General features: G+C 40.6%; 1 protein-coding gene across 1 annotated transcript in view; it reads right to left on the bottom strand.

Annotated features, from left to right (window-relative positions):
• The window catches only part of LOC127526802 (lamin tail domain-containing protein 1-like), a 114,739-nt gene extending 92,579 nt beyond the window's left edge, over positions 1 to 22,160 (bottom strand). Inside the window, exon 1 of the mRNA XM_051923626.1 lies at positions 22,073 to 22,160. Within this exon, the coding sequence (XP_051779586.1) occupies positions 22,073 to 22,146 (74 nt within the window). The 5' untranslated portion in view covers positions 22,147 to 22,160. The remainder of the gene's footprint in view (positions 1 to 22,072) is intronic.
• Between the last annotated feature and the right edge of the window lie 286 nt (positions 22,161 to 22,446).

The raw sequence follows: 22,446 nt of genomic DNA, 5'->3' as shown, positions 1-22,446 counted from the left end.
TGCTGGAGTATGTGAATTTCCCCTTGGGATTAATAAAGTATCTATCTATCTATCTATCTATCTATCTATCTATCTATCTATCTATCTATCTATCTATCTATCTATCTATCTATCTATCTATCTATCTATCTATCTATCTATCTATCTTATAGTGTCTCACTTCTATCTATCTATCTATCTATCTATCTATCTATCTATCTATCTATCTATCTATCTATCTATCTATCTATCTATCTATCTATCTATCTATCTATCTATCTATCTATCTATCTTATAGTGTCTCACTTCTATCTATCTATCTATCTATCTATCTATCTATCTATCTATCTATCTATCTATCTATCTATCTATCTATCTATCTATCTATCTATCTATCTATCTATCTATCTTATAGTGTCTCACTTCTATCTATCTATCTATCTATCTATCTATCTATCTATCTATCTATCTATCTATCTATCTATCTATCTATCTATCTATCTATCTATCTATCTATCTATCATGTTATATAGTCCCTTTCTATCTATCTATCTATCATGTTATATAGTCCCTTTCTATCTATCTATCTATCTATCTATCTATCTCTTGCTGTCTGTGTGTTGCTCGATTAGTGCTGTCTGGGGTGGGCGTGTTCGAGTCGTGGGAAGCCGACGGGCGTCGAGGTCTCTTTGTAAGTCTCTTACTTTTTTCTCCTTTTTCTTTCTCTTAGTTGTTTGTTCTGTTTTTTGTTTTGTCTTAGAATTGTTTTTTTTGATAGCTTTTACTGTTTAAGACGTGGCTTTGGCGGTTATCGCCATGGCCGTGTCCAAAGGCAGGGCTCCTGGTTTGTTACCAAAGGCATTTGAAAATCTTTCACGCCGTCATGGCGCAAAGGTCCCGGTGGACCCCCAGGTTTCTGCCGAAGCATGTGTGGTGGGAGTAGGAAAAGTTGTCGGTTATAAAAATGTCCTATCCGCCTCCAGAATGAACAAGGCTGTGGTTGTTTTTTTAAACGACGAGTCTCTTGTAAATACACTCGTTGAAGAAGGGGTTGTTATCAATGGCGCATTAGTTCCTGTCCTGCCGTTATCAGCGCCTGCGAAGAAAGTTATTGTTTCTAATGTTCCACCTTTTTTAAAAAATGATATTTTACTAAGGGAATTGAAACGTTATGGGCAGATTATGTCTGATATAGTATTGATCCCACTTGGCTGCAAGATGCAGGAATTAAAACATGTGGTCTCCTTTCGGAGACAAGTTTATATGATTTTAAATAAAATGAATGAGGAATTAAACGTGGCCCTCAGGTTTAAGGTAGAGGGCGATGATTATGTAGTATTTGTCACTTCAGATACAATGAAATGCTTTAACTGTGGCAGAGCTGGACACAAGGCGCCACAGTGCAAACATGAACCTGGGGTGATGCCGGGCGGCTCCGCTCCGATTAAGGAGAACAATGACGGGGTTAACGATGAAAACAGCGAGTCTGAATATGAAAGTGAGGTGGACAATATGGAGGATGATGGGTCTGAGTGTACTGATCGGTTGGAGGGTGCGGGTGTTGTGTGTGATCGGCCTGCAAGCTTTCTGTCTGTAGACGCTCCAGAGAAGAGCGCGCTTCTTGCTGCCGATGAAAAGCCGGCTGAAGCCGACAGTGCAGTGTGTAAAGTAAGCACAGAGCCTGAGACCAGTAGCAGTGAGGGGACGACATTGAACGCTCTTTCCGAGGGAGCTGCGGCAGTCGCCACTGCTGTGAACGAGTCTCAGGTAACCGATGAAGCTGCACAAGTTCAGGCCGCTGAGGACGCACTGCTGACGAAGCAGAGCTCGGCGCAAGTCGTGGAAAGGCAGCTGAGTGAGAGGCCGATGGAGGAGGTGCCTGCAGTGGAGAGTGGGAGTGCGAGAGGGATGAGAGTTTCAAAGTGCCCCGTCATAAGCGAAAGAATAAATCGGAGAATACGAAGTCTGCAAAGAAAAGCCCCGTGTCCAGCGAGCCATCCAGTGAACGCAGCAACTTGTTTAAAAGTTACAGTGATGTGGGTGACAGGGAGGATGAGGGCAGTGACACTGACGCCTCCGTGAGAAGCGAGTCCTCATCAAGGTATACACTCGGAGGCGGATACAGCACCGCAAGTATTCGGTATTTCTTGGAATTTATTGAGGGCAAGAGAGGAGTTAAAGTGGAGGAGCACTTCCCAGATGTTCATCTCTTCCTGGTGTCAGCACAGAGGGTGATGCGCAATGCCGTACAGCTTGGTATGGACCAGAAAGAGTCAGTGAGATTAAAGAATCTGATCAGTAGGGTTAGGAAATCACTGCTTTAATCATGATGGAGGTAGTTCTACGTTTCTTTTATTCGTTTGTGTTGTGTAATTTATTGGTCACTCCCTTGTGTTTTGTATTAATGGATTCTTTACATATTGGGAGTCTAAATGTAAATGGGTGTAGGGGAGACGCAAAAAGGGCTGCTGTTTTTGATTATTTAGGGCAAAAAGGCCTTCATAGCACTACTTCAGGAAACGCACACCGATATTAGGAATCAGTCAGACTGGCTACGTGAATGGGGGGGTCAGGCTGTGCTTAGTCACGGATCCCATGTCAGTGCTGGGGTAGCTGTGCTGATTTCCAAAACTGTAAATTTACAGATTACTAATATTAGTGAGGTGGTGGCTGGGCGCCTGCTGGTGGTGCAGATTAAAGATGGCGATCAGGACCTCGTGTTCATTAATTCCTATGCACCAACAAATGGTCGAGAGAGGAGCTATTTCTTTGATTCATTGAGAAAGGTGGTGGAATCGTTTATTAATGGGGAAATTCTTCTACTAGGAGGGGATTTTAATTGTACAGAAAATGTTCAACTGGATCGAAATGGTGCTGAGCCTCATCCAGCTTCTGTCAGAGTATTACATACTTTATTACAGCAGTCAGATCTGGTGGATGTATGGCGGAATAATTTTCCTACAGATAGACAATACACCTGGGTAAAAGGGGGGGGTGGCCGCATTTCAATGGCACGGTTAGTCAGGTTTTACTGTTCTTGGCATCTTTTGAATACAATCACCTCTACTTATATCTGTCCTTTCGGTCTTTCTGATCACTCGCTAGTAGCATTAAAGCTCACCTTTTCTAAAAAACTTTTATTCAAGTCTTTCTGGCAATTCAAAGTTTCCCTGTTGGATGATTCGAACTTCCTTCAGTGCTTTGAATTTTTCTGGCAGCAATGGACCCTCACTAAATCCAAATTCACTTCCCTCAAACAATGGTGGGATATCTCAAAAGTACAGATCAAAGCTTTTTGCCAACAATACACCAAGCAAGTGACAAAGAGGAATGTGGACCATATGAAAAGCCTGGAGGAGGACATCACTGAACTACAGGCTACTCTTCAAAAAACTTTTGATAAGGATACCTTTGAAATTTTAACAGCAAAAAAACATTCACTGTCTCAGCTTCTGGAGTTCAAGGCTCAGGGGGCTTTAGTGAGGTCCCGCTTCCAGAATCTGAATCACCTGGACGCACCCACAAGGTTTTTTTTTTTAGTCTTGAAAAGAAGGAAGCACAGAGCAAGACAATCCATATGCTCCGTGACACCAACGTTCAAGAACTGTGCACTACAGGGGAGATAAGAGACTTTGCTGTATCGTTTTACAAGAATTTATTCAAGGATTGGTTTGGTCCGTTTATAGGAGATGGACGTCTGAAGCAGAGCTCCGCTAGCAGCGGCTTTATTTTCCCACGTATTTCATATTATTTAGAGGTATCCTGTATTTAACCCGACCAAGGAACTTCCACTACAATATACAAGCATGAGTAACAAGAAGAAAAGTCAGAAAGAACCGGAAAAGAAACTTAAAGCTGCATCGAAGTCCGGACAGACTTCCGGCCTGAGTGCAGGTGTAAGGTATGGCATCACGGAGACTGACCTGGAACAGGCAGAAGAGTGCGCAGAATTCCTGGGGCCCCGCTCCATTGTATCGTCTCCAGTCGAGAGTGAAAAATGGGAGCGAAGGCGCAAGTGATACAGGTCGCGAGGGATCGCCGATTACTGAGGATCATTCGAGACTAGAAAGGGCTCTGCAGGACGTGCTCTCATCTACTCATCGCGAGCCTGTAACAGGAGCTGCATTTTCACTTGCGGAGCACGAAAGCAGAAGCGAACTGTCCGAACTGAAAGAGATGATCGCTACACAGATCGCTACACAGAAAGAGATGATCGCTACACTGGCCACTGCCATGGTTACGGCCATGAAGGAGCTTAAGAAAGATAACACAAATGATCTTAAGAAGGTGGCCACTGAGCTCAAGAAGGATAACAAAGATAAGGAAACGCGTCTATTTGAACGTTTCGACGTGAACTTTAAAGGCATGTTGGAGAAATTAGTGGAACACATTGAAGAAACTAACTCCAAACTGAAAAGGCTTGATGATCATATTAATGACGTTTCAGACCAGCTGGAAGACGTTAAGCAGGGACTCACGGCTCGAGTGGAAACAGCGGAACAAATGGCATCTAACGCCGATGAAAAAGCCACAGCTGCGAACTCGGAATACAAAAAACTTGGAGACAGACTTGCAGCCCTGGAGGATGGGTGCAGAAGAAATAATATAAGAATTGAGGGTATACCTGAGAAACGAGAAAGCTCAAGCCCAGTGAAATTTGCAGTAGAATTACTGTCTAAAATAATTGGAGATGACTTTAAACTCGACAATGAGATAGCCACGGCTTATCGCACAAAGATACCAAGCGCCTTTAAACCTAGGTCTTTTATTGTCCGCTTCGAACGACTAAGATGTAAGCTTGATGTGATGGCACTTCTCAGACACAAGCAAGAGATTATATTCGAAAATAATCTTATTCGTATTTTTCCCGACTTCTCACCATCAACAGCTGCAAAACGCAGATCCTACAACGACATTAAAAGGATGCTACGGGAAGCCGATATCAAATACAGCCTCTTGTATCCTGCCAAACTGAAAGTGGAAGTTCAAGACGGACATTATATTTTCTTCAGCAAAGAAGAAGCTGAAAAAGAATTAAAGAAGCTGTTTCCGACACTTTTTTTGAAAGTTAATTAAAATTAAAGAGCCGTATTCTATCAAGGCACGGGAAAGACCCATGATCTGATCGCTGGATCCATGTTTAAAGAGACTGGTATTATAATTATACATCTCTTATTCTCTTTTTTTTAATTTTTTTTTTATCTGGACTTTATATGTTATATGTTTATGTTTTAATCAGAGTTATAGAGTTATAGACGTGAGTGTGAAAATGTGGAAGTGATTAAAGTAGGATTCGTTTTATTTATTTATTTTTTTTATTTCTTTTCTTTTCTTTTTTTTTTATTTTTCTTTTTTTTTTTTTTTAAATTTATTTATTTATTTTTTTTATTTTACTATACCTTAAAGTAGACTGTTTAACTTCATACCCTTGGTTTAATGCTTGTTCTACTATTTATACAATTACCATTATACTATTACAGTATGAATTACCAGGTTTATCCTGGACTAGTTTTTAAAATCACTCCCAGGGTTTTTTTTTTTTTTTTTTTTTTTTTTTTTTAACCTTAATATCTTAACTTAAAAGCGCTGAAGATTATTTCAAGATTAAATATTGTTAATGAGAACATTTTCGGCAGATAGTATTAAGGATTTAACTGTAAAAGATATCTCTGTTTTAATTCTGTAACGCCGCTGCAGGGTGGGGTTTGTTTTGTTTTGGACGTGCTCTGTCTCTTCGTATGTCAGAGGACTGGAACATCGCGAAGTGGGGTCTAGCCTCATGTGGGGAGGCAAAATGGGGGGGTGGGGGGATAAAGGGGGGAGAGAAGGAGAGCAGGTTATATCTAATCTATTCTTATAATCCTTATAATTATAAATATCAATGCAGCAACAGGCTAACATGCAACAACTCCTGGGGAATCTTGAAACTAAGATTAAAACTGCCATATTACCAATTAAAACTATAAAATGACATTAAAAACTCAGAATCAATGTCTCCATGATGGGACAGTTAACTTTGTGAGCTGGAATGTTAAAGGCCTGAATCACGAATTAAAGAGAAAGAAAGTATGCTCTCACCTAACAGGCTTAAACGCTAAAATAGTATTTTTACAGGAGACCCGCTTACTAACCAAGGATCAGTTCAGATTACAAAAAGACTGGACTGGCCAAATGTTCCATTCTAGCTTTATAAAGAAAACTAGAGGGGTGGGAATTCTCATACATAGAACAGTTCCATTTGTAGCATCAGAGGTAGTGTCGGACCCTGAAGGGAGATATGTGATGGTCATGGGCAACTTATATAACAGTAAAATGATTTTGATAAATGTTTATGCACCCAATGTTGATGATAAGGAATTCATGCAAAATCTATTTGCATCCATTCCCAGTGTGAACACTCATAAAATTATAATGGCTGGGGACTTTAACTGTGTTTTAAATCCACTCTTAGATAGGACTCCTGTGACAGGGGGGACGACATCTAATACTGCAAAGATAATTACACAGTTTTTAAATGATCACAACTTATCAGACCCCTGGAGGTTTCTTAACCCAAACTCAAGAACATACTCGTTCTACTCACCAGTGCATTATAGCTACTCAAGAATTGATTATTTTTTTATAGATAATAATTTCCTGCCTACAATTAAATCATGCAAATATGACACAATTGTTATCTCTGACCATGCCCCTCTAGTCTTGGAGCTAAAATCAATAAGCCCCTCGTACTCACCTCGCAGATGGCGTCTTAACCCTCTTTTATTGGCAGACGAGAACTGCACAGAATTTATATCCAAACAAATCAGCTTCTTCCTAGAGACAAACACGTCTACAGAGGTTTCTGCAGGAACACTCTGGGAAACTCTAAAGGCCTTCCTAAGAGGCCAGATTATTTCATATCTTTCCCATAGAAATAAATTAGAAACCAAGAAAGTGTCAGAGCTAAGAAATGAAATTACTAGAATAGATGAAGAACAAGCCAGGCGTCCAAGTGAAGCTCTTCACAGGAAAAGGCAGGCCTTGCATACAGAACTTAACATCTTAACAACTAAAGAAACTGAACAACTTATTTATAAGTCTAGACAGCATTACTATGAACACGGAGAAAAAGCTAATAAGCTTTTAGCTCAACAAATTCATAAACAAGAAGTTCACAATGCAATACCAGTAATCACCAACAAGAATGGAGAAGAAATCATCGACCATAATAAAATAATGCACACATTTAGAGATTACTATAAGTCTTTATATTCCACTGAGCCCAAAGAAGACAACACGCAATCTAATGCATTTCTGGATAATTCACAAATACCACAAATAGATGCTTTAAGTGCTGAGGAACTAGATAAACCTCTAACGCTAACAGAATTACTAGACGCTATAAAGTCATTACAAAGCGGGAAATCATCAGGCCCTGATGGTTACCCCGTAGAGTTTTATAAGAAATTCTCCACTCAGCTAGCTCCACTCTTATTGGTAACATTTACAGAAGCTAAAGACCACCAAATACTACCTCAAACATTTCGACAAGCATTAATCACCGTCTTTCCTAAACAAAATAAGGACTTGTTACAATGTGCATCATATAGACCAATTTCACTCCTGAATAATGATGTTAAGATACTCTCAAAAATCCTAGCTAGAAGGATGGAGAAAGTGCTGCCCTCGGTAATATCACAAGATCAAACTGGATTTATTAAAGGCCGACATCTATCTTCAAATCTCCGACGCTTGTTTAATGTTATATATTCACCAGCAAAATCAAACACCCCAGAGATATTACTATCATTAGACGCAGAAAAGGCATTTGACATGATCGAATGGAATTACCTTTTCACTGCATTGGAGAAATTTGGGTTTGGCCCGAATATTTGTGCTTGGATTAAACTACTGTATACCAGTCCAGAAGCTTCAGTTTGTATTAATAAAATTTGCTCAGACTACTTTAAACTAGAACGTGGTACCAGACAAGGATGTCCCTTGTCGCCACTGTTGTTTGCAATCGCTATTGAACCACTGGCGGTTCACTGCCGAAATTCTCATCAGATAAAGGGGATTGTCAGAGAAGGACTGGAACAGAAAATTTCTCTATATGCAGATGATATGGTCTTATATATATCGGACCCAGAAAACACTGTCCCTGCTGTTTTAACAGCACTAACAGAATTTCAAAAGATATCTGGTCTTAGAATTAATCTGAATAAAAGTATACTCTTTCCAGTGAACTCACAAGCATATAATATTAAATTAGACACCCTACCTTTTACCATAGCAGATCAGTTTAAATACCTAGGGGTAAATATCACAAGTAAACATAAAGCTCTTTATCAACAAAATTTTGGCGTCTGTATGGAAAAAATTAAGCAAGACTTGCATAGATGGTCAACCCTTCATCTCACTCTAGCCGGAAGAATTAACAGTGTTAAGATGAATATCCTTCCTAAACTTCTCTTTTTATTTCAAAACATTTCAATATATATCAATAAATCGTTTTTTAAACAGTTAGATTCAATAATAACCTCATTCATTTGGAACTCAAAACACCCACGTAGCCGAAGAGCGACCCTACAAAGACCTCAGGCAGAAGGTGGCATGGCTTTACCTAATTTTCAGTTTTATTACTGGGCAGCAAACATACAAGCCATAAAAACCTGGACACAAATAAATGCACATACACAGGCTTGGTCTGCAATAGAAGTAAAATCCTGTAGTACTTCTTTATATTCCCTGCTTTGCTCTCCAATAAATGAAAGTTATCGCAAATATACTAATAACCCAATTGTGCTTTACTCACTCAGAATATGGAACCAAATTAGGAAGCATTTTAAGATGGAAAATCTTTTATCAGTGGCACCTTTGCAAGGGAACCACCTCTTTCAACCTTCGCAAGTATATCCAGTTTTTAATACCTGGAAAAGTTTTGGGATTAAAATGCTCAGAGATCTTTATATAGACAACATATTTACATCTTTTGAACAATTACGTTCAAAATTTAACCTCCCAGCTACACATTTCTTTTACTATCTTCAAATTAGAAATTTTGTTAAACAGAAATTGCCCGATTTCCCCCACCTTGCACCCTCCACAATGCTGGAAAAAATACTGCTCAATTCCGAGGAAACAAACACTATTTCCGCAATATATAAAATCTTATTAGAGTCCCTACCTTTCAAAGATCCAAGAGGACATTGGGAAGAAGATCTCTTAATCAATATATCAGAAAAGGAGTGGAAGGTAGCAAAGCAGAGAATTCACTCGAGTTCTATATGCGCAAAGCATAGAATTATTCAACTAAAAATTATATATCGAGCTCATCTGTCTCGCTTAAAACTGTCCAAAATGTTTCCAGGCCAGGATCCAACCTGCGAGCGCTGCAACCAAGCTCCTGCCTCACTGGGTCACATGTTCTGGGCCTGCACCAAACTAACATCATTTTGGACAAAAATTTTTAAGTGCCTCTCAGACAGCCTTGGGGTCACAATCCCTCCTAACCCACTAACAGCTGTGTTTGGTGTCCTTCCAGATGGACTTGAATTGGAGAAGGACAAACAAACGGTGATTGCATTCACTACACTCTTGGCACGCAGACTTATTTTGTTAAATTGGAAGAATCCTAATTCTCCTCTTATAAGTCAGTGGGAAACTGATGTTTTATATTATTTGAAATTGGAAAAAATCAAATTTTCAGTTAGAGGATCTGTACAAAATTTTTTCAAAACTTGGCAGGATTTAATCAATATTATTTTAGAATAAGAGAATTAACTATTATTGTATTTAACTCCCTTCTCCATCTCTTATTTATATAGATATTTACTTCTCCCCTTCTTTTGTCTAATGTTGCCTTATTAAAAAGCTTAAAGAAATTTTCCTTTAGCTAAGCTCTCCTTCTCAGGGATGGGGTTTGATTTGTTTTCAAATTTGTTGGGTTATAAATGGATCTGTTTGTATGGAATGATTACAATGAAAATTAATAAAATAAAAATATAAAAAAAAAAAAAAAAAAAGAATTTATTCAAGGAGGAAAGCATCGATGAGGCTGCAATGTCTGAATTCTTGGAAGGTATGCCATCAATTTCGGAAAAGTTAAAATTACATCTGGACACCGAGATTAATCTGCAGGAACTCTCCGACTCGCTGTCTAATTTAAATGTTGGAAAGACTCCGGGGATTGATGGGATTCCAACAGAATTCTATAAGCAGTTTTGGCATCTGTTGGGACCAGACATGCTTACAGTGTTTCTGGAGAGTATTAAGGTTGGTGAATTACCACTGAGCTGCAGAAGAGCCGTCATCGTTCTGCTACCAAAAACAGGGGACTTGTGTCAAATCAAAAACTGGCGTCTCGTGAGCCTATTGTGTACAGACTACAAAATATTTTCAAGGGCCTTGGCCAACCGCCTGAGGAATGTAATGGACTCCATAATTCACCCATGTCAATCATACTGTGTGCCAGACCGGTCAATTCATGACAATATATTTGTATTGCGGGATGTTATCTCAGCATGTAATCTGTGTGGGGTTGATTTGGGGATTCTGTCCCTAGACCAGGAAAAGGCTTTTGATCGAGTAGATCACCGATATTTGTCTAATACACTGAAAAGTTTTGGTTTTGGGGACAGTTTTATAAATATGATAAAGGCTGTTATATACTAATATTTTTGGTGTTTTAAAAGTCAACGGTTCGTTGAGTGCCCCGTTCTCAGTAAAAAGAGGAATTCAACAGGGCTGTGCTTTATCTGGAATGCTATATGCTTTATCAATTGAACCATTTTTACGTCAGATAAGTCGCAGACTGCAGGGTGTGGGTTTTCCTATGTGCCCAACTGTTAATTTTAAATATTTGGCCTATGCTGATGATGTTGTCATCTTTGTCACATCAAACGATGACATTAAAATGTTAATTTCATGTCAACAAGCATTTGAGAAAATATCGTCAGCAAGAATCAACTGGGCCAAAAGTACCGCTTTTTTGATTGGTTCCTGGACAGCATGTTCACCACCAGATCTGCCCTTAGAAATGCGGTGGGACAGAAGGTGTTTTCGATATCTCGGGGTGGTGATGGGTGCTGAGGGGGTGGATAACAGTAATTGGGAAGGATTTTTAGATAAAGTAACTATGAGACTGAACAAATGGAAGTGGATTGTGTCTAAGCTGTCTTACAGGGGACGTGTGATTGTAATTAACAATTTGATAGCCTCTATGCTCTGGCACAAACTTGTGAGTGGGGACCCTCCTCCTGGGCTTTTACACAGAATCCAGAAACTTCTGGTTGATTTTTTTTGGGTGGGCCTACACTGGATTAAACAGTGTACTGTTTTTACCTTTGGAAGAGGGTGGTCAGGGGCTCATTGATATTGTCTCTAAAGTTGCACAATTTCGACTTCAGGTTCTGCAGAAGGTTTTTTTTGTTTCTCACCCTCTGAGTTGGAGAGAGATGGCGATGAGTTTCTTCCGCCGAGTGGGAGGCTGTGGTTTTGATAGACAACTTCTGGTGCTGAACATTCACAAAATGGACCTGTCCAGCCTACCCCATTTTTACAAGGGAGTCTTATTAACGTGGCACTTTGTCTTTAAAAGAAACTTTGCTACATCTGGTTGGTTGGCTGATGAGCCTTTAGTTTTCAACTCTGTTTTTTCATGTCCTCTGCTGTTAAGTGATAGTTTTGTTAAAACACTCATCACACATAAAATACTTACACTGTCCCAAATTTATGATGACAGCAAGAAGTCCTTTATTGACCCAGCAGTGCTATCTTCAATACTGGGGGTCAAGTCAGTCAGAATGCTTCAGAGTTTTTTATCATTCATGGCCAAAGATTATCATCGGCTGAACAACTCGATCAGAGCAGCGAACTCAGAGATGGAGGTCTGCCCTGCTGTTGATCTGTCCTCGCTCACCGATAATACGATCATGACATTCCATAAAGGGGAAGTCGTGAGTTTTAAGTCTCTGTCAAAGGGGGACCTTTATAAATATTGTGTTAAAACTGTACACTTTGCAGCACTAAAAACAGCATGTGACACACCATGGAGAGAATATCTGGGGGTGGAAGGTGGGAGTGCACCTGCTTGGAGGGAGATATATAAGAAAAGAACAGCAGATTTACAATGGAGAATTCTGCATGGGATTGTTGCTACCAATTCCTTTTTAAAAATAATTGAGCAGAAAGAGGATGATACGTGTGTATTTTGTGGACAAAAAGAAACGATATTCCACTTATTCTTGCAATGTATGAGACTTAGTTTTTTTTTCCATTTTTTTTTGTGAAATATGTAGTAGGTTAATGGGGAAATTTAACAATATCATGTTCATTTATGGAACAAAATATAATAAGGAAAATCGTCAAAAAGTTCAGCTATTAAACTATTTATTGGGTGAAGCAAAATTAGCAATTTTAAAGAGTAGAAATAATAAACAATCTGGGACAGGGGCTACTGATGCTGTGATGATTTTCAAGATAAATGTACGCTCCAGAATAATAATGGAATATACGTATTATAAATTGATGAATACATTAGATTTGTTTAAAAATGTGTGGGGGATTAAAGGGTTGCTTTGCTCAATTGATGATGGAGAACTAAAAATGAATGTATGAGACATTATTGAAGTTCACCTTTTTGTGTTTTCTTATAATGATGTAAAATAGATGAGCTAATCGAACGGTGTAACATCATAATGTTTCTGTTGAAGTTATGATCTGGGACTTTTAAGTGCTTGTTTGATATGGGCTCAGGGGGTTTAAATTGTAAATTAGAAGAATGGAAAAGTTTTTTGGGTCATTTCAAATTAATATAAGAAATAGTATATCAAATACGGACTGCAAGGGAATTGATTCTCATTTGATGCAGCAGCCTGTAAAATATTGGTTATATGTTACCTGTTATATTAAATTTGATTTATTGCTATTTGATCAATAAAGGTCTTTTTAAAAATAAAAAAATATCTCTATCTATCTATCTATCTATCTATCTATCTATCTATCTATCTATCTATCTATCTATCTATCTATCTATCTATCTATCTATCTATCTATCTATCTATCTATCAGCTTCCTTCCTGTCTCGCTGTCGCAGTGCTTGTTGGGAGTTTGTGTTGGCGCGGATGGAGGTGGTGGGGTGTGAGAGCGGATCCTGAGGTATGAGTTGGTTTGTTTCTTACTTTTCTTTCTAAGTGTTGGTGAAAAAGCGTTAAAGTACTTATTGTGTGGCTTTATGCCACGGCAGCCATGATGACTGCAGGTTTGGAAAAGCTGACTCGCCGGCATGGCGTTAAACTTGTGTCAGAGGATTTTATTCCTTTAGAGAGTGGGGTGTTGGCAGTGGGAGAAGTTATAGGATGTGAAAACATTAAATCACCTTCTCGGATGAGTGGATCACTAGTTTTATTTCTTAGTTCTGTTGATTTGGTATCGACGCTTGTAGAAAAAGGAGTCGTAGTCGATGGTATTTTTGTGCAAGTGTATCCATTGGCGGCACCGGCCCGTAAAGTAATTTTGTCAAATGTACCGCCGTTTTTAAGAAATGAAGTGCTAGAAAGAGAACTGGAGCGTCATGGTCGACTGGTATCAAAGATACGATATATTCCCCTTGGGTGCAAAACTCCTGCTATTAAACACGTATTGTCCTTCCGAAGGCAGGTGTACATGGTGCTTAACCAGATGAACGAGGATCTTAATATTACTATGAGGTTTAGGCTTGATGGTCACGATTACGTCATTTTTGTTACTTCTGACGAGATGAAATGTTTAGCGTGTGGTAGGGGGGGACATTTAGTTAAACATTGCCCCGATAAGGGGAATCGGAAAGTGGCACATAAAGAGGAAGAAGATGAACAAGACGTAGAGCAGGCTGGACCCTCATCAGCCTTAGAAAGTGCCGCGCAGGGGGAGTCCTCAGTACCACTGAGATCAGCCAGTGAGGGGGCTTCTGTTAGTGCGCAGGTGGAGAAGGGTGCGCATGTTGACGAGTCTGTGAACAGTGTAGAGGGGAATAGTGGGGTTACAGTAGAACTACCTGCTGTTGTGGATGACAGTGTTTGGGGATCGATCGAAATGGAAGAAGAAGTTAAAGATCCAGAAAACAATGATGGGTTTAAACGACCAGCTCAAAAGCGCCATTGTACAGTTGAAGGAGGTTCTGTGAAAAAGCGCAGCAACGTCGCGACAAAATCGGCTGTTGCTGAGAGCAGTGCGGCCGCCTTTCCCGTCAATGCGGGCGGCTTTGCAGTTTTAGCAGCTATGTCGGAGGAAGACGTCGTGGTAGCTAGTGAAAGTGAGGAAGAGGAAGGCGGTATTTCTGATTCATCTACGGTGTCTGATGCACAAGACCTAAAAGACAGAGGGGGTTACAGTGCCCAAAGTATAAAAACTTTTCTATTGGAGACCGCTGGGCGAAAAGGAGTTGATGAGTCCGAATATTTTCCAGATATTGAGCTGTTTGTGTCGTCAGTTCGCAGTTTAAGAAAAAGTCCATCCTCATCCGCAATGTTTACCTCACAAGAGCTTGTGAGATTAAAGAATATATTAAGTAAATTAAAGAGAAAGTCCAAAATGAATACCCAAAATGAATAGTAATGTTAGGACTCACCCCCTTTTGAACTGGGGTCTTCTTCTTGTTAATTGTTTTTTTATATCATCTGTGATTATGGCCAGTATTAAAATTGGGAGCTTGAATATCAACGGGGGTAGAAATACTGGTAAGAGATGGGCTCTTTTTGAGTTTTTAAAACAGAAAAATCTTGATGTGATCTTTTTACAAGAAACTCATATTGATAAGGATAACCAGTGGGAGTGGAGCAGGGACTGGAGTGGTGGGATATTTTATAGTAATGGGTCCAATGTCAGTGCTGGCGTGGCTGTGCTGTTGACAAAGAGCATCAATGCGGATATCTGTGGGGTGGATGACATACTGGAGGGAAGATTACTGAGAGTGAAGGCACAAATCCAGGGGAGACTGTTTAGCTTCTTTAATGTCTACGCTCCGAATGATGGCACTGACAGAGTTCAGTTTTTTAAGAAAGTTGAGGCTCTTTTAGAGCAGTGCAGTTCAGAAGAACTTGTAGTGTTGGGAGGTGATTTTAACTGTACTGTCGACTCACCAATCAATAGAAATAACGGGATTGAGCCACATCCTCGCTCAGCCCAAGAACTGCTGAGGATACTGAGGGGTATGGAGATGGTGGATGTATGGAGGAGAAAAAACGGGGAGAGCAGGCAATACACGTGGGGGCGAGTAAGCGGTGGGGTGGTGTCCTTGGCCAGACTGGACCACATTTACACTTTCAAGCATCACCTTGGACTGTTCAAATCGAGCTCCAATACACGTGGGGGCGAGTAAGCGGTGGGGTGGTGTCCTTGGCCAGACTGGATCACATTTACACTTTCAAGCATCACCTTGGACTGTTCAAATCGAGCTCCAATACACGTGGGGGCGAGTAAGCGGTGGGGTGGTGTCCTTGGCCAGACTGGACCACATTTACACTTTCAAGCATCACCTTGGACTGTTCAAATCGAGCTCCAATACACGTGGGGGCGAGTAAGCGGTGAGGTGGTGTCCTTGGCCAGACTGGACCACATTTACACTTTCAAGCATCACCTTGGACTGTTCAAATCGAGCTCCATCACATCCAGTGGTCTGTCAGATCACAGTCTAGTAACCTGCAGTGTGCTGCTCACAGCTTACACACCTAAAAGTGCTTACTGGCACTTCAATTCTACTCTGCTTCAAGATCAGAATTTCAAAGACATATTCAGTTTTTTTTGGAAAACATGGAGAATTAAAAAAAGGGAGTTCATCAGCCTGCAACAATGGTGGGATTTAGGGAAGGTGCAGATTCGAGGGTTGTGTCAGCAATACACTAGAAATGTCACTAAATGTTTAAAATCAGAGATGGCTGAATTAGAAGGTGAGGTCATGGAGATCCAGAGACTTCTCGATTTTAGTCCAAACACACAGTTAGCAGAGAGCCTTAAAGATAAACAGAGGGGTCTGGCTCAGCTGTTGGACACCAGAGTTAAAGGGGCTCTGGTGAGATCACGATTCCAGAGCCTAAATGAAATGGATGCACCAACAAAGTATTTTTTTAGTCTTGAAAAAAAAAACTCACAAAGCAAAGTTTTCTATTGTCTGCGGGCAGCAGATGGGACAGAGCGACAGCAGCCAGTGGAGATCAGGGAGATTGTGAGGGACTTCTATAAGAATTTGTATGCTGCAGAGACGGTTCAAGATGACAGGGAATGTCATCATTTGTTACAAAATCTTCCTCAGCTTCTTAAGGGAGACGTTATAAACCTGGAAGCAGCAATGACTCTATCAGAACTTTCAGATGCTTTGGGGGGGCTTAATGTAGGCAAAGTTCCGGGTATTGATGGGATCCCAGTTGAATTTTATAAGGAATTTTGGGATCTCATTGGTCCAGACTTGATGGAAGTGTTCACACAGAGTATCAGGACGGGTGTCTTACCCCAGAGCTGTCGGAGAGCAGTGATTACCCTCCTTCCTAAAAAGGGAGATTTATATGAGATCAGAAACTGGTGGCCTGTGTCACTGCTGTGCGCAGACTATAAGATTTTTTCTAAAGCGTTGGCCAACAGACTTCGGACTGTCCTGACTAAAGTGGTGCATCCAGATCAGAGTTACTGAGTGCCTGACAGAACTATTTTTAACAATATTTTTTTAATTCGGGATATTTTGGCTTCCTCAGAGCTTCTCAATTTTAAAGTTGGCTTACTTTCTTTGGATCAAGAGAAAGCTTTTGATCGGGTCAGTCATTCCTATTTGTGGGACGTGATGAGAGCTTTTGGTTTTGGAGAGAAATTTGTTAAGAATATTCAATTACTTTATAATGACATTTCTAGTGTAGTGAAAGTCAATGGTGGCTTGTGCGCGCCTTTTACTGTTCAAAGAGGAGTTCGACAGGGCTGCTCTCTTTCTGGAATGCTGTACGCATTGGCATTGGAGCCGTTTTTGAAGGAGTTGCGCAGAGTGATGAGTGGTTTGTCTATTCCGGAGTACACAGTGGAGCCATTTAAAGTTACTGCTTATGCGGATGACATCGTGGTTCTCATCAAGAATCAGGAGGATGTGAATAAGCTGACGGCGTGTCAAAGGACTTATGAAAAACTGTCATCGGCTAAAATAAACTGGGCCAAAAGCAGTGCTCTGCTGGTGGGAGACTGGGCCGGACTGAGTCCACCTCAGCTTGAGGGAGGTCTGCAGTGGAGCACTGGAGGACTATTGTACCTGGGAGTCTATCTTGGAAATGGACAATTTGTAAGTAAGAACTGGGAGGGATTACTCCACAAAGTTCAAGCTCGACTGGCAAAATGGCGTTGGATCCTCCCCCAGATGTCTTATAGGGGCAGGATGCTGGTTGTTAATAACCTGGTGACCTCCAGCCTGTGGCATAAGTGCATCTGTTTGGAGCCCCCATCACAGCTGATCAAGCAGGTACAGGAGGCCATTGTGAACTTTTTCTGGGACGGTATGCACTGGCTGAGACGGAGTGTGCTGTACTTACCACTGGATGAAGGGGGTCAAGGACTTATGGATGTTGAGAGTCGAGTGGCTGCTTTCTGTCTACAAACAGTACAAAATCTGTTATACTCACTTGAGCAGCACCCGTGGACATTTTTGGCTCGTTTTTTTCTTGACCAGGTTGGACAGATGAGACTGGGGAAGAACATAGTGCTGTGTGAAGTGGGCAAGATCGATACCTCGCAGTTACCAGCCTTTTATAAAAGCTTATTACGTGCTTGGTCTTTACTGACGGTCAAAAGGGACTTTGAAAATACTTCCTTGTTTTGGGTACTGGAGGAACCATTGTTATTTAATCCTCATGTCAGCTGCTCTTGGGAATTACAACATCTTGTTCACAATTTTGTAAGGTGCCATGTTACTAAGATCCGTCATTTACTTGATTTGGACAGATTTGTTTGGAAGGACATAACAAGGATAGCAGAGGAGACAGGAGTGCACTCTCTGCGATTATTAGGAAAATTCCTAAATAGACTGAAAACTTCATTGCCCAAGAGCTACTTAACACAAATAGAAGATCTGTTTGATAGAAAGATTTGCCCTTCCAGTGACTGTGGCTTTCCTGCAATTGTGGTGTCACCGGCAGGTGAGTGGAAAGACAATAAAACAAATGGCTTACTGTCCATAAGTAACTTGTTGGACTTACCACTGCAGTTTGTGACTGGAAAGCAGCTGTACAGAATGTGTGTGACAGTCAAACATCAGACTCAGCTGAAGACGCTTCCTGACACACCGTGGAGAGACAAGCTTACTGTGCCAGAGGGAGCAAAGCCAGCCTGGAGGTCGCTGTACAGGCCACCATTGGCTCATCGGGTGGGGGATCTGCAGTGGAGGCTGTTGCATGGCATTTTAGCGGTCAACTCCTTTTTAGCAATTATTAGTCCAGGGGTTACTGATAAGTGTCCCTTTTGTGGTGTGAGGGAAACCGTGTTTCATTGTTTTCTGTTTTGTATGAGACTTCAGCCTTTTTTCAATGTGATCAGACATCTAATTGTTAGATTGGGTATTGTATATAACGAGGTGGGCTTCTTGTATGGGTGGAAGGTAACAAAACGAACAGGAAATAACGTGAACCTGGTGAACTTCATCATAGGTCAAGCAAAACTGATGATATGGAAAACACGCAGAAATAACATCAGTGGGACTGGGCTTCAGGATACCATTGGGTTCTTCAAAAAGTTATGTAAGAGTAGAATCTTAGTGGAGTTTAATTTTTATAAATGTACAAAGAATTTGGAAAGGTTTAGGGATGTTTGGTGTGTAAATAGTGTGCTCTGTGAATGTGAGGATGAGGAGTTACACTTGATGTTATAATTTTTCCCACATATGCTTAATTAGAGTGTGTTAGGAAATATTTAACTGGAAATGTTTCTTCATTTGTTGTATAGAATAAGATTAATTTTATTTTTCTGTATATATGTTTTGTTTGTTGGGTGATGTTATATACTGTTTTTAACAGTTATATCAATAAACGTTTTTAAAAAATAAAAAAAAATGTCTGTCTGTCTGTCTGTCTGTCTGTCTGTCTGTCTGTCTGTCTATCTATCTATCTATCTATCTATCTATCTATCTATCTAATCGCAACCGTAGTGTAAAAGGGAAGAGCTCTGGAGGTCTACAGTTGGACTTTGTTGGTGTCCATTGGAGTCAACTCCACCTACTTGGACTGCCCATTGGATTCAGCTTCACCTACTTGGAGCTCCAGGGTGGAGGTTCTGGGCTGCAGAGATATATACTTGAAATGTACGGATGTCTGTGTGCCTGTGAAAAGAACCGTTGATCATAGGTGACATCAGAAATTTACTGAAGGCACCCAGCAAGGTCTTTTGGGATGGCGATATGGAAATGTTCACAAAACGCAGGTATGACCTCAGTGTCTAAACATCAGTAGAGGTTAGAGAATCTTATTGTCTGATGTGCTGTGAAAGCATTGTGAAATTCTTGTGCTACACTTGCAGGGATGTATAAATAAATACATTAAATAAAAAAGAGTAGCAGAATATAAATAAACTAGGGGGCTCCGCCCCCTGCTCACTTCGCTCGCCAACCCCTGGTCTTGGGTAATCCGACATATATTTGAAAGAGATTATTGTCTTTTTTGGTAATTGTTACATATGTATCATGTTCACTGTCACGATATCTGTAGGTCTATGTAATATATGTAAATGACAATAGCAGTTTAATTGTTATGTTATGTAAGTATAGAATGTCTGTGAGTTTGCGCAGATCTATGTATGAGATATATTGGAGTGTAAAGGTGTAGATGACGTACATAGGAAGTAAAGAACCCATAGCATGGCACATCACAAAGATTTATTCGAATATGTCTTTATACAGAACATTTGTAGTACAGATGGCGTGTTGTCCTTGAATAAGTGTTCCTTGGCATGGAGTTATTATAATCATAACGTTAACATCACATGAATGCCGAACTCTTGAGAAGGCTACATAAAGTTGTCCATGTCCAAATACAGGCTCAGAGAGGTAAATGCCCACTCTGTCATGGCAAATGCAGTTTTAATGGGAGATTGGGGTCGTTTAAGTGTATACGGTGATTCCATGTCAGAACTTGTAAGGTACACCGTGGGTATCAAAACAGCATTGTTAGTATGCGATCCTGTAAGTATGTTTGTTTCAATAACATTATCTCTCATGGTGTTCACGACTAACCGTGTACCGTTACATAAACCTTGTATAGTAGTAAGGTTTCTTAATAGCATGACTATTGTGTGATTTTGGGCTATACAAAAATAAACTGTATTGTCCCGACTGTAAGGTTAAGACTGTGTTGTGGTAATGTGGCCGGGTTAATGGTGTGTACATATTCTACGGGGAAATTAAGATGATCATTCTCATCTTCAGAATCAACATTGTCAGACGCGCGTTGTAGGCGCCTGCGTTGATTGCTTTTATCCATGCGGGGACATTTTTGTATCTCCGTTAGTCGACCTCTTTTGTTTTGAAGCTGTGCCTGCTTTGTTTCCGTTGTTTAAGACGCGCGTCGTAGGCGCCGCCGTGACCGTGACTCCCTTAGTTATACGTTGTTTACTGGTAGTGTTTTCTGTGGTTGTACTGTTAATAATGTATCACTGTAATGGGCTTCACATATGCTGTGTGGTTTGGACGTATGGGGAGTCCGTCCATTTAATACGAAGCGTTTGTTTATTATTATTATCCTTCTGGTGTCGAGTGTGTGTATTCTGTGGTTGTACTGTTATTGTATGACTGTAATGTGATTCATATATGCTGTGGAGTCCGGATCTTTGGGGCTTGTGGTGTTTTAGAAGCGCGTTGTAGGCGCCTACACCTTCCATACTATCTCGGGTTTGACTATTCTGTGTAAGGATATGGATAATTGCACTCAGTGTTAATACGGAGTGTTTTCTGTGGTTGTACTATTAATAATGTATGACTGTAATGTGATTCACATATGCTGTGTAGTTTGGATGCCGTACATTTAATACGGAGCATTCGTTTATTCTTATTACCCATCTGGTGTCGTGCCTGTGTTTTCTGTGGTTGTACTGTTAATATTGAATGACTGTAATGTGATTCACATATGTTGTGGAGTCCAGATTTTTGGGGCTTCTGTACTATCTCGGGTTTTTGCTTGTGTGTTGTGGACCTCTTGGGACACTGTAGTCTCTCCCGTTTGACTCTGGGGTGGGGCGCTGAATCCTCTTTTTTGTGTGGCTGTGTCGTTACCTATGGGCACGTTGCCTCATTTCTTATTCACGTTAGTTGAGCTCTTTCGTTTTTGAGCCGTGACTCCTTCGTTCGCGGTGGATCAGACTTTGCTTGTGGTGTATGAGACTCGCACTGTAGGCGCCTGCGCACTATGTCTCCTGCGTCCATGGCCATGTACCGTGTACCTGCGTCTGTGCCTTCCGGTGCCTGCACCCGTGCATCCGGTTTACACTTCTCGGTTAGTAATATGGATAGATACAGTAAATATGAATGAAGAAAGTCACATACAGTACAATTACACATAAACCAGCTGGTGGGTACAGTACACAGTGCAGGGCAGGTAAGACCAGGTTACTGGGAATTCAGTAACATTATGGCCTGGGGGGAGGAAGCTGTCCAAGAAGCATATGGAGTGAGTGGTGGGTCTGTGGTAGAACTTTCCAGATGCCAGATATTAAAACAGAGGATGAGCTGGGGGGTGGCTCTCATCAGTTTCCTTTTCAGAATATACTTACAGATGCCACATGGCACAATGCCATCCGCAAAAACTTAAGTATGATTTTAAGGATGGGCTTAATGATGATCTTTGATGTAACCCAACCATAACTGCTAATCCATCTGTTATCCCTTCACCACATCTTCCTCGTGTAGGCACCCTCATACATACCCTAACCTATCCTCAGATACTTCTCCAGCTCTCCATTCTCTGTCGTGCTTCTCCACATTTCTTGTACTATGAACACTTGATGATAAACTTGACTTGATTCGACAAGAACAGGCCTGACCCCAGTTAACCAAAACCATTATAAATGAGTTTTAAAATCATATGTTAATGGTAAGATTGGTCTTCTAACATACAGTGGATGTTACCTTTTGGCAATGCCATCTAGCAGCACATGGCTCTGTAGAGCTGAGAGCGGAAGGACTTTGTCCAAATCTTCCATCTTCTGATGTGTTTGAATTTGTGGACCCTAAAAAATAGAAAAAAGACATTACTTGTTTTCGGGTTGGCACAGTTTATTTGGTCATCTGCTGTTACAACACCCCTAACGGCTAACAGAGAAGGACCTTTTGGTAATTTACTTAATCACAAAATACTCGTCACTTATAGGAATGGACAGCCTTGTTAATTATCTGTTAATACAACTCTGCGTTGGAATGATACCCTTCATTAAAAAAGACCCATTAGTAAGTTATTTGTTAATGCCATCTTTGTGGTCTTTATGACTATGGCCTCATTGGAA

The sequence above is a fragment of the Erpetoichthys calabaricus genome, chromosome 2, assembly GCF_900747795.2.
Source record: "Erpetoichthys calabaricus chromosome 2, fErpCal1.3, whole genome shotgun sequence".
Taxonomy (NCBI): domain Eukaryota; kingdom Metazoa; phylum Chordata; class Cladistia; order Polypteriformes; family Polypteridae; genus Erpetoichthys; species Erpetoichthys calabaricus.
The sequence above is the reverse complement of the archived record's forward strand: the minus strand, read 5'-3'. Positions and strand labels throughout refer to the sequence as shown.